General features: G+C 50.7%; 1 protein-coding gene across 2 annotated transcripts; it reads left to right on the top strand.

The window, feature by feature from the left end:
- Positions 1-1,912: 1,912 nt before the first annotated feature.
- On the top strand, positions 1,913-8,447 carry plp1b (proteolipid protein 1b). 2 transcript variants are annotated; one of them, XM_056594680.1, is made up of 7 exons: positions 1,913-1,998; positions 4,506-4,692; positions 4,876-5,032; positions 5,555-5,732; positions 6,601-6,674; positions 6,822-6,887; positions 7,629-8,447. In XM_056594680.1, the coding sequence occupies exons 1-7, from the start codon at positions 1,995-1,997 to the stop codon at positions 7,701-7,703; spliced, it is 741 nt and encodes a 246-aa protein (XP_056450655.1). In that variant the 5' UTR covers positions 1,913-1,994; the 3' UTR covers positions 7,704-8,447. The 2 variants fall into 2 exon arrangements, with proteins under 2 accessions (XP_056450655.1, XP_056450654.1); XM_056594679.1 differs by lacking the exon at positions 1,913-1,998 and adding an exon at positions 3,977-4,217.
- Positions 8,448-12,148: the final 3,701 nt, after the last annotated feature.

Raw genomic sequence — 12,148 nt, 5'->3', positions numbered from 1 at the left:
GGAAGGGAGGACAGGGTGAAGGGGAGGACAGGGTGCTCATGGAGCACGGAGGCTTCGTTATCTGACCATAATGTCACCGTGTTAATGAGCTGACTATTAAAGGACTTTTGGAACTAAAGACGCGTTGAGTGTTAATGATGATTATTGATACGAATGACGATTCTTCACGATTACTAATGATGCATTGATCACGGGGTAACATTTGTCATCCTAATTCTGAAGGGATCGTTCGGATTCTCTGCGCTGCAAGATTCATGAACAGCAAATATCACATATTTAAAATACAAGATACCAAATATAACATTAATAATACCTCATATCAGACACTACATAATACCTCAGATGCTGCATGGGCTATTGAATGCAGCCTTGATTGAAGTAGCTCAGAATTTCATCACTGTTCAGTCATTACACATTTAAAGGCTCTGAATCCACCTTCCAGACACAGCAAGGTCACAGGAGGAGCGGTGCGTATCTTAGGGGTTCACACCTCGCTGTCTCCGCTCCACACAAAACGCCAAACAATCATCGTTCCTTCCAATCAGAGGGCAAGACGCACGGAGCTCTCAGCGCCGCCGAACCTCACACACACTTCCCCCGTCTCAGCTAGAGTGAGGTGTTCCTGTGAACACACCGGAACGAGCAGAAACCATCTCAGAGTGTCTGGCTTCGTGAAAACACACACTTTGGTATCCAGTCGACGTTAGGAAACGGCTCCACTTGCCGGAGAGAAAAAGCGAAACTCTGAAAGTATTACTGTATGACAACTTAAATGACTAATCTAGAGCTTTAAATGTGGAGGAAGCGTGTTTCTGGAAGGATTACCGCGATGACAGGGACTTAGCTGCTGACACTGGGCCTCTTTGTACCAAAGAGCTTTGACATCAACTGGGTCACAACATGGGGGGGGGGGGGGGGGGGGGTGCAGCTGGAGGCATCATCAATGACTCCTTGTTACTTGACTTCATCGGTCATGTGACCTCCTTTATCTGGAGTCGTCTTCTTCACGATACGTCACTGAGTGGGAACACCTCAGAGGCAGGTGTGCTCTGCCTGGTGACGTCGTTTTTGGAAGGCCTAAGCCTGTACCTTTATCTTGAAGGAGGTTAAAGCAGAACTCAGTCCCCCTACAGGAAGTCCTGATCCTGTACCTTTATCTTGAAGGAGGTTAAAGCAGAACTCAGTCCCCCTACAGGAAGTCCTGATCCTGTATTTTTATCTTGAAGGAGGTTAAAGCAGAACTCAGTCCCCCTACAGGAAGTCTTGAGCCCATCCCTTTATCTTGAAGGAGGAGGTTAAAGCAGTGCTCAGTCCCCCTACAGGAATTCCTGAGCCTGTACCTTTATCTTGAAGAAGGAGGTTAAAGTAGGAGGAGACCTGGCTTGGGTCCCAGATGAGGGTTTGAGTCCGGCTTCAGGGCTTGAGTCCGGCTTCAGGGCTTGAGTCTGGCTTCAGGGCTTGAGTCCCAGTTCAGGGCTTGAGTCCCAGTTCAGGGCTTGAGTCCGGGATGAGGGCTTGAGTCCGGGATGAAGGCTTGAGTCCCAGGTGAGGGCTTGAGTCCGCGACAAGGGCTTGAGTCTGGGCTGAGGGCTTGAGTCCCAGTTCAGAGCTTGAGTCAGGGTTCTGGGCTTGAGTCGGGGATGAGGGCTTGAGTCCCAGATGAACACTTGAGTCTGGGATGAGGGCTTGAGTCCCAGACAAACACTTGAGTCTGGGATGAGGGCTTGAGTCTCTGATCAGGGCTTGAGTCCCTGATGGGGTTTGAGTACGGGATGGGGCTGACCGCTGACCTCGGCGTGTCCTCATCCCTGGCAGCTGAATTGAGACGTTGTGGCTTTAAGCCGTGACCCGGGAGGGGGTCCATCTATTGTCCCTGAGACAAAAGCGTGTCTCACATCCATCCTGAGTGGCGGGTCTCATCATCTTCCAGTCATATCTTACAGACAGCCGCCCGCACAAACATCCATCACTCTCCTTCTGACTAGGAGCTCAACATGGGTGAGTGGCAGCACGTTATTACCTGCCGATATTCAAGGCATTTTATGCAAATGTTAATTTCAACTAATGGTGTGTGTCAGTTTTGATGTAGAAAATAATTTAATGTTTTAATATTACTGTTCTTCTAATGTGCCAAGCTGCCGTCGTGCTTAATTGCATTGCTGGTTTTCTGATATACACACTTCTTAATTTGATCATTAATGATTCCCATTAATCCACCTGTTATAGGCCTAATTGATTCATTATTAATTCATTAAATTTATCCCCCGATAAAAGTGATTTTTTTTTCTCTCACAGAGAGAACTTTAAGAAGGTTTAGAGATTAAACGAAGGCCAGAATTTGATTAAGGTTTTTTAATTTTTGGTTTTGTCTAGAGATAATTAATCATAACATGAGCTGCTGTTTATTATGATGTCATTGGTCTGGCAGGCTGGCCTCTGGCATTGAGAGCTGACCTAATGCTAAGAGAGGCTTATGAAGTTAGGCGAGCTAAGAAAGGCTAAAGAATATATGTTAGCTCAGTTAGGCTAGCTAAGAGATGCTAGCTAGGAGTGTCAGAGAGAGGCTATCCAAGAGATGCTAACATAAAAGAGGTTAGCTAACAGAGGATAACTAATTGAGGCTAATTTAGAGGCTAAGAGCGGTAAGCTAAGAGATTTTAGCTTAGAGAGGTTAGCTAACAGAGGATAACTAAGAAGAAATGCTGATTTAGAGGCTAAGAGGTATGATGGTATTTGAGCTAAAAGATGTTAGCCAATAGAGGTTAGCTAAGATATGTTAGCCAGAAGAGGTTAGCTCAGGTTATTGCGTGAGTTAAGGAGGTCAAATCATCTTCCGTATGCCTCAGCCATGAATAATGAATCCTGGCAAAAAGGAAATTGGCCAAATTTGTGTAATATTTAGAAATATATTGGGGTGACACTGACGAGAATGTAAAGTGTTGACCTAGTTTGGTTTTCCCCTTCTAACAGAGCAACTACTAGGTTGTGCTGAAGTGTGCAGGCAGCACCAGGGGTTTCTCAGCTCTAAGGGGAACATGTATAGATCAGAGCTGTGATTCACCCAGCACCCCTGGCCCACATACTGTACAGAAATCACCCGTAGACGTTGGTCTGCGTCTAGTGGTTAGGGTTTTACCTCGGGCATGGCTGGAAGGGCCTGGGTTCATGTCCTCAGTGTAACCTGAGACATCCTGGGTCTGGTCACATGTTGTTGTTGTTGTTATGGTGAAGATGTTTCTCTTGACCTCTCATGGATCGACCCAGTCCCCCCCCCCCCCCCGGAGCCCAAAGCGGACCCCACTGAACCCCCCTGAACCCCACTGAACCCCCCTGCCCCTGCCCCAGTACCCTGGTACCAGGCTCAGCCAGCTGGGGACGTCGGCCAGAGTGACCCAATAGCCCCAGAACTGTGTGTGTGTGTGTGTGTGTGTGTGTGTGTGTGTGTGTGTGTGTGTGTGTGTGTGTGTGTGTGTGTGTGTGTGTGTGTGTGTGTGTGTGTGTGTGTGTGTGTGATATTGTATGTGCATGTGTGTGTGTGTTTACAAAACGCACACACACTGTGCATGCGTTCATGTATGTGTGAATGTGTGCATGTGTGAGTGTGCATGTGTGTGCATGTGTTTGTGTGTGTGTGTTTGCGTGCATGTGTGTGTGTGCATGTGTTAGTGTGTGTGTGTGTGTGTGTGTGTGTGTGTGTGTGTGTGTGTGTGTGTGTGTGTGTGTGTGTGTGTGCGTGTAAATGTGTGTGTTTGTGTGTGTGTGTGTGTGTGTGCGTGTAGCCCTGACATCGCTGGTCTTTGTTGTCCTCTCCTCTCTGAGGCAGACAAAGGATGTTGTATCCTTGGCAACAAAGAGGAGCTGTTTGCGGGGGCGGCGGGTCCCTGTGCCCCCCCTCCCTCCCGGCCCGGTGACGCCACTGACCGGTGCGGGAGGCGGGCCGGCGAGGGTACGACGGGGTCTGCGGTCTGGCAGCGTTCACATCTGGCAGAGCGTAGCGTTGCTCAGGAGCTTTCCCACCGCCCGCGGTCCAGACTCCGGTCCACCGGTCCATTCCCCGGTCCAGACTCCGGTCCACCGGTCCAGACTCCGGTCCAGACTCCGGTCCACCGGTCCATTCCCCGGTCCTTGACCCGTTTTCTTTTTTTCTTTCGCGGAGGACACGATCACTAAAGGCCAGATGTTTCCGGTCAGGCAGCCCTGGCTCTGCAAAGCCCTAGGTGCCCCCCTCTCTCTCCTCTCTCGCTAACCTCCTGGACCCCCCGCTGATCCGGGCGGACCCGCTGTATGAGTGCTGCTGACTGCCTGCTTCTGATTGGACGCTCTAACAGGAGGCTCCCGGCCGCTCCCCACTCTCTTGAGCTTCTCCCCCAGGGTGGCTGCGTGGCGTGTGTGGCGGATGGATCCGCAGATGAGGCGCTGACCCCCCCCCCCGGCGTCGCCCATGTGCTGCTTGCTTGTGTGTGCGCTGTGCGCCGCGTGTGTGCTCATGTATTATGCCCCCGCAGGTTGCTATGACTGTTGCATCCGGTGCGCGGGCGCCATCCCCTACCCGTCGCTGGTCGCCACGCTGCTCTTGTTCGCCGGCATGGCGCTGTTCTGCGGCTGCGGGCACGAGGCACTGGGCCAAACCCAGGTCCTGGTGGAGACCCACTTCGCCCGCAACTTCCAGGACTACTCGCTCATGGCCTCGTGGTGAGTTGCTTTCATCCCCGATTCAGAGCCCGGGAAGAAACGCAATCGCTGAGTCCATTTGATCCGGGATGAGTGGTGAAAGATGAGGCTCTTGACTCCTGAGTGTAGTGATGTCGGTCCCGTTGGTTCTGGCTGCCTACTCGCTGACCTCCTCGTGCGCGCTCCGCGCCCGTGTGTTCACAGCATCAAGTACTTCCAGTTTGTGATCTACGGCCTGGCCTCCTTCTTCTTCCTGTACGGGATCCTGCTGCTGGCCGAGGGCTTCTACACCACCAGCGCCATCAAGCAGACCTTCGGGGAGTTCAGGAGCACCCGCTGCGGCCGCTGCCTCAGCCTGACCGTGAGGACCGGGCGGGGGGGGGGGCGGTGGTGGGAGGTGGTGGGGAGGGAGGTGGTGGTGGTGATGGTGGAGGGTGGATGGTGGTGGTGGGGTGATGATGATGATGGGGTGGTGGTGGTGGGAGGTGGTGGTGGTGGTGATGGTGTAGGGTGGATAGTGGTGGTGGGGTGATGATGATGATGATGGGGTGGTGGTGGTGTTGATGGTGACGGAGGGGAAGGAGGTGGTGGTGGTGGTGGTGGAGCGATGATGATGATGGGGCGGGAGTTATGGTAGAGAAAATGAAGGTGATGAGGAGGTAGTAATGTTGACATTGTGATATTGGGGTTGGTGGAATTTAGATAATAGGGGTGGGGGCTGAAGTTGGTGGTGGTATCGTGAAGTAGACGATGGTGGAGGTGGTGTTTAGGATCCTCCACCCAGCTAGCATTTAGAACCCAAATAGCCGCGTTTGTCACACACCCCAAACCAAACCATTTGCTGTTCTCTTTCTGATCAATCTTCCTGCTCCTCCTCTTACAGTTCATCATCGCGACCTACGTCCTGGCGGTCATCTGGCTCTGCGTCTTCGCCTTCAGCGCCATCCCGGTCTTCTTCTTCTTCAACATGGCGCAGACGTGTCACAACATCAACCTGCTGGCTGAGACCTCCCCCAGCATCAACCAGCACGGCTGGATCTGCATGGACGCCCGACAGTATGGTACGCTAACCTAGCCTCCAGCTCAGCTGTCCGTATGGTTAACTTACCTAGCCTTTAGCCCAGCTAGCCCGTATGCTATGCCGACCTAGCCTTTAGCCTAGCCAGCCAGTGTGCTACACTGACTTGCTCCTAGCCTGCCACTACACTATGCTGACCGAGCCTTTAGCCTAACCGGTCCGTATGGTACACTAACCTAGCCTTTAGCCCAGCCAGTATGCTACGCTTACCTAGCCTCTAGCCTAACCTGTCTGTATAATACAGTTACCTAGCCTTTAGCCAGCTAGTATGCTACGCTAACCTAGCCTCTAGCGTAGCCCGCCAGTATACTACGCTAACCTTGCCTCTAGCCTAACCTGTCCGTATGGTTCACTAACCTAGCCTGTAGCCTAGCTAGCTAGTGTAATACGCACACATGGGCTTAAGACTAGCCCGCAAGTATGGTACTCCTAGCCACTAGCCTTGCCATGCAGTGCGGTATGCTAGCCTGGCCCTAGCCTAGCAAGGCAGTATGGTACACTTACCTAGCCTCTAGCCTAGCCAGGCAGTGCACTATGCTAACCTGGGAAGGCAGTAAGGTACGCTAGCATAGCCTCTAACCTAGCCAGGCAGTACAGTAAGCTAACCTAGCCTCTCGTTTTGCTAACCTAGCCAGGCACCATGGTAGGCTAACCTAGCCAGGTGCTATGCTAACCTAGCCATGTTGTATGCTAACCTAGCTGGTATGCAATGCTAAATATAAATTCCCTCCAGTCTAGGGGATAGACAGGAGACAGGTAGATAGGTAACAGGTAGCAGTACGGTGCACTAAACTAGCCAGCCGTTTGTTTGATTGAATCTTATCCTCCTTCCCATGATGCATCCCTCCCAGGTCTGCTACCCTGGAACGCCATGCCCGGGAAGGCCTGTGGAATGACTCTGGCGGCCATCTGCAAGACCAGCGACGTGAGGAACAGTTCGCTCTCTCTCTAAGTCTTCTTTCCGCTACCAAGGAGTCGCTTTACTCCACCAGTGACAAACCAGTCAGGAGGGGAGAGCTGGCTAATGTCCTTCCTGTCCTAAGCTTCTCTCTGCTCCCCTGTGTCCCTCCAGTTCTACGTGACCTATGACCTGTACATCGCTGCGTTTGTGGGTGCCGGGGTCGCGCTCCTAGCTCTGGTGAGTATCCGGCGACGCCCCGGGGATTGGATCACAGATTTAAAATGAAAGCGAGGGAGATATGTGGGAGGTTTGTCCAGTGGTCAGGTTGTTGGACTCCAAGCCGAAGGCTCTGGGTTTGAGCCCAGTGTCAACAGTCTACCTGTGGGCCTCCTAGTACAAGATGACCCTTAAACCCTCCTTAAAAACTTGTCACTGTACTGTCTAACCCCTACCTGCTCCTTAATGACCTGTCTCTGTACTGTCTAACCCCTACCTGCTCCTTAATGACCTGTCTCTGTACTGTCTAACCCCTACCTGCTCCTTAATGACCTGTCTCTGTACTGTCTAACCCCTACCTGCTCCTTAATGACCTGTCTCTGTACTGTCTAACCCCTACCTGCTCCTTAATGACCTGGCTCTGTACTGTCTAACCCTACCTGCTTCTTAATGACCTATGTCTCCGTGCTCCCTGAAAGCGTCTGCTAAATGACTCGATAGTAACACAGGAACCTCCTTCTTCCTTCAGTTTCTGTACTGTCTAACCCCTACCTTTTCATTAATGACCTGTCTCTGTACTGTCCATCCCCTACCTGCTCCTCAATGACCTGTCTCTGTACTGTCTAACCCCTACCTGCCGCTCAATGACCTCTATATACTGTTTAACCCCTTCCTGCTCCTCAATGACCCGTCTCTGAGCTCCCTGAAAGCGTAAGGGCTAGATGGCTCGATGGTAACACAGGAACCTCCTTCTTCCTTCAGTTCCTGTACGTTGTCGCCACCACCTACAACTACGCCGTCCTGAGGTTCCTGGGCAGGAAGGGGTTACACTGCTGAGCCCCCCGTCCGGACGGCATGGAAGCTCCCCTGACCTTCATCACACCACCCTCCTCCTCCTCATCGCCCTCGTCATGAACATAACCCATAGCAGCTCTCCCCGCGGGTGTCTTTAACACGGCATGTTGTTCGTCCTTCATCTCCATGGCAACCTCCCATCATCTCCATGGAAACCTCTCACCTTCTCGCCACCGACGCTGTTCGGAGCCCGTCTCCTGACCTGGCGAGGCAGCGAGGTGGTTGATTGAGGGAGAGACACCCCCCCCCCCCCCCCCCCTGGTGATTCTACAGCCCACCTGATCTCTCTGGTAAACCGTGGATGTTCTGGTTCTGAATAACAATGTCTGCCCCACCTTATCTCATCGTCATGACCCTGTCTCTTTAACCTCAATGTGAATTAAATTAAAAAATGGATGAAAATGTGGGATATGTGTCCGGACCTGTCTGTCGAGGAGTATGTCGTTGTTGAGATAAGGTTATTATTGCTGATGTGTCGATGGTGAACTGTGTTGCTTTTGCGTCATAAGAAATGTTGCAGTTTTGTGTACTCTTGCATTGAGTGCTTTTATTGCAGTACCACTATGTGGGCGGAGACAAACTGGTGATCCATCTCCTCAAGGTGCTTTTTGTATTTCTAAGGATAAGAAGTTTGTTGAGGTCCGTGCTGCGACCTTTAACCCCTCTATGATTTCAGCGTTGCTGGGCGGCCGGTGTCCCGGAGCTGTCATTAAAGCTTTCTTAATCACATTCACTACTGTGGTGGTTTTATTTTGATCCAGCACAATATATCACAACAAAACTAGGTTGAAAGCATGCATTAGATAATTGTTTGCATTAATTATTACAATAATTAGTCTAGGCATTATGTACAGCAAGTTGGAGCATTAAATAGTAGTTATATATCTGGGCATTGTTTCTAACAGAGAGCGATACGATGGCTGTTATGATCCTGGTGATGCGTCCCCAACACTCAGGAGTTATGCATAACAGCATCCGCCATCCCTCTCATCTGGTCCTCTCCTTCCCGTCTCTCCTCTTCTCTTCCTCCCCTCTACTCCTCTCACCCCTCCTCCTCTCATCTCCTTCCCTCCAGTCGATCCCCTCCTCCTAATACTGCTCTTCCTCCTCTCGTCCTTCTAATGCTCCTACGCCTCCTGCTGCTCCATCTCTCTTCTCCTCCTCCTATGGCTCCTCAGCCTCCTCCTCATCCTCCTCTTCCTCCCCCTCCTCCTCCTCCTCCACCTCCTCTTCCTCCACCACCTCCTCTTTGTCCCCTTCCTCTCCTCCACCTCTTCCTCACCCTCCTCCTACTCCTCCTCCTGTCCTCCTCCTACTCCTCTCCCTCCTCCTCCTCCTCCTCCTCCTCCTCCTCCTCCCCCTCCTCCTCCTCCTCCTCCTCCTCCTCCTCTTCCTCCTGCTCCACAGGAGTAGATGCTGTTGAAGTAACAGGTCTCACAGTGGATCTTCTGTCCACGCAGGAACATGGGGGTCTGCAAGTCTCCTAAGATACAACCACAAACCGCACACTGCACAAGCACAGACACAGACACAGACACAGACACACACACACACACACACACACACACACACACACACACACACACACACACACACACACACACACACACACACACACACACACACACACAATCACACACACACACACACACACACAATCACACTCAATCACACACACACACACACACACACACACACACACACACACACACACACACACACACACACGACACACACACACACACACACACACACACACACACACACACACACACACACACACACACACACACACTCAATCACACACACACACACACACACACACACACACACACACACACACACACACACACACACACACACACACAGACTCGACACACACACACACACACACCACACACAGACTCGACACACACACACACACACACGACACACACACACTGAGTGAGAAGACAGATGAGGATCAGCAGAACAACAATCACCGACGGCTGAGTGGACGCACGGTGAAACAGTCCTCGTGGCAAACCATGGGGGGCTGATCCATGGAGATGTAGCTGTCCCCGTCCATCGGTCTGTAACAGTGCGTGCACATCGACCCGGCAGCACGCCTGCAGGAGGAGGAGAACAGGAGGGACTCAGCGTGGGACCATGGTCTACGGAGGTACACACAGCAGGCCCACATGTGTCTCAATCTGGAGAGGAGGAGCGTACCCTCTACTAAAGGCACCGGGTTTGGTACCCTAGTTTGCATCCTGCGTGTATCCTCCAGCCTACTTTGCTTTGGTAAAAGCATTTGCTAAATGCTGAATAGTAGCAGTGTCGAGTGAATTTTCTTAGCGGGTATTTTTTATAAACCTACATTTTATTTCTACTTCTTAGAATTCTGCTCCCTTGTTTCCCAATTGCCTGGGATCCTGATGTAAGGATGATGAAACAGATGTATTATTATTAAATCACACGTCTCCATCGCGTCATAGGGGCACGATGTTGTAGGGGGCGTGGTGTTGGAGTCCCAGCTGAAGGGTTGTAGGTTGGTTTCCCGGGCCGTGTCCGTCCTTCAGCTGGGGTCTCTCTGGGTACTGAAGGTACTAAAGCCCCCAGCAGAGGGATCAGACACCACCACTCACCCTGCTTCTCCGTCCGGACGGGGGCTGGCCTCGGGCACCGTCTCAGCGCTGGCGTCCGCGACGCGATCCAGAAGTATGACCGGTAACGGGGTTCCGTTACCGTGGTTACGATAACACGGATACACGCCCTCCATCTGCTCGATCTGCGGGTTCAGGCTCGGGGTTCAGTGGCAAACTCCCACCTGTGATGTCACTTGTCACGGGGCAGAGTAGATGGTGAGAAGGCTCGCGTGAGTTAATCACGCTCGCATGATCTGTTGTAGAACAGGAGCCCTTCAGTCCTGAAGGGTCTTTTTTCAGTCCTTTGCACGGACGCACATTTCACACTGCACAGTGTACGCACGCGCACGCACACACACACACACACACACACACACACACACACACACACACACCCACACACACCCACCCACCCACACACCCACACACACACACACACACACACACACACACACACACACACACACACACACACACACACACACACACACACACACACACACACACACACACACACACACACAGGCACGCAGTCCATCCCTAACTATTTGTCAATGTGAAAATTGGTTTGCTACTGGAATGCCTGGCCGGCCTGTGCCACTGCATTCCACCTGAGAGAGAGGCGGGATGCTCGAAGCAAATCCACTCAACAGACCGAAGTGTCAGGACTGAGATATACTGTTCCAAGGTGTATCATTATGGATACATTTCCGTGAATTATTTTGTACTTTGCTCTGAGATTTTCTAGCTCACACATATTTGACCTTTCTCATGCGAGAGAAAGGTCAAATATGTGTGAGATATGTAAAGATGTTCTGGACCCCTGCTGCATGTTCTTCACATATTTGAAGAGTAACGTGCATTATTGCAAACATGTCCATTTGACGAACATGTTGGTCAATAAATGCATATTGATATAATGTATTTTAAATAAAAAAAATGCCTCATTCTCTTCAGTAAACATTATTACTACTAAAGGTTGGAGAGCTATTGTCAAGGTTTGGTGAATCACATTCCAACCAGAGTTATTCAAATCTCTTCTTCTTTACCGCACTAACATATATGATATTAGAACTGACCTGGCAATATAAACCCTTACAACACTTTTGACCTCAATACAAGAAAAGTTCAGTGCTATGCAAACATTCAATCATTCTAGGATACACATGTCACATGTATTGCAATTATATTTGAGTATGTCCTTAATAGAACGGGTTAGGGTAAGGTTCCTTTATTCATAAATGTAAAAAAATTATAAAAGTAACTACCTGTAATGTTGTGAAGCTTTTCCAGGTGCTTACCTGTAGAAGAGCTGAACAGCAGCCTGTCACGACAAGCTCTGACTCTCAGGTAGGACGACGTGAACCCCCCCCACACCCCTCTCCCAATCCCCGCCCAACAGCAGAAAGAACAGGTGACGCCCCCACCTGGGGGTTGGGGGGGAGGGGGGGGGGGGGCATGCAGAACATCCAGGCGTGGTCATGAGTTGTTTGCTCAACTGGGTTTCAACTTGCAGACATTTTTTTTTTTTTTAATTGCGTTTTTATTTATTTATTAATAGGCCATTTGATATGTGACAATATGCATGTCGTAAGAACATTCAAAGGAATCTGAGGGACTTCCATTAGCTCGGAATGTGGGCTATGACCCTGTGCCCCGAGGTACCGACCCAACAATAGGTCAGTGGGAAACAATCAGCGATATGAGAGAAAGTTCTCTCTGCGTTGTTCTTCATTGCAGCATTCCCATTTCCCATAAGTTTTCATATATATATATAGATAGATAGATAGATAGATAGAT

This window comes from Gadus chalcogrammus, chromosome 7 (genome assembly GCF_026213295.1).
Source record: "Gadus chalcogrammus isolate NIFS_2021 chromosome 7, NIFS_Gcha_1.0, whole genome shotgun sequence".
Lineage (NCBI taxonomy): Eukaryota > Metazoa > Chordata > Actinopteri > Gadiformes > Gadidae > Gadus > Gadus chalcogrammus.
The sequence above is the reverse complement of the archived record's forward strand: the minus strand, read 5'-3'. Positions and strand labels throughout refer to the sequence as shown.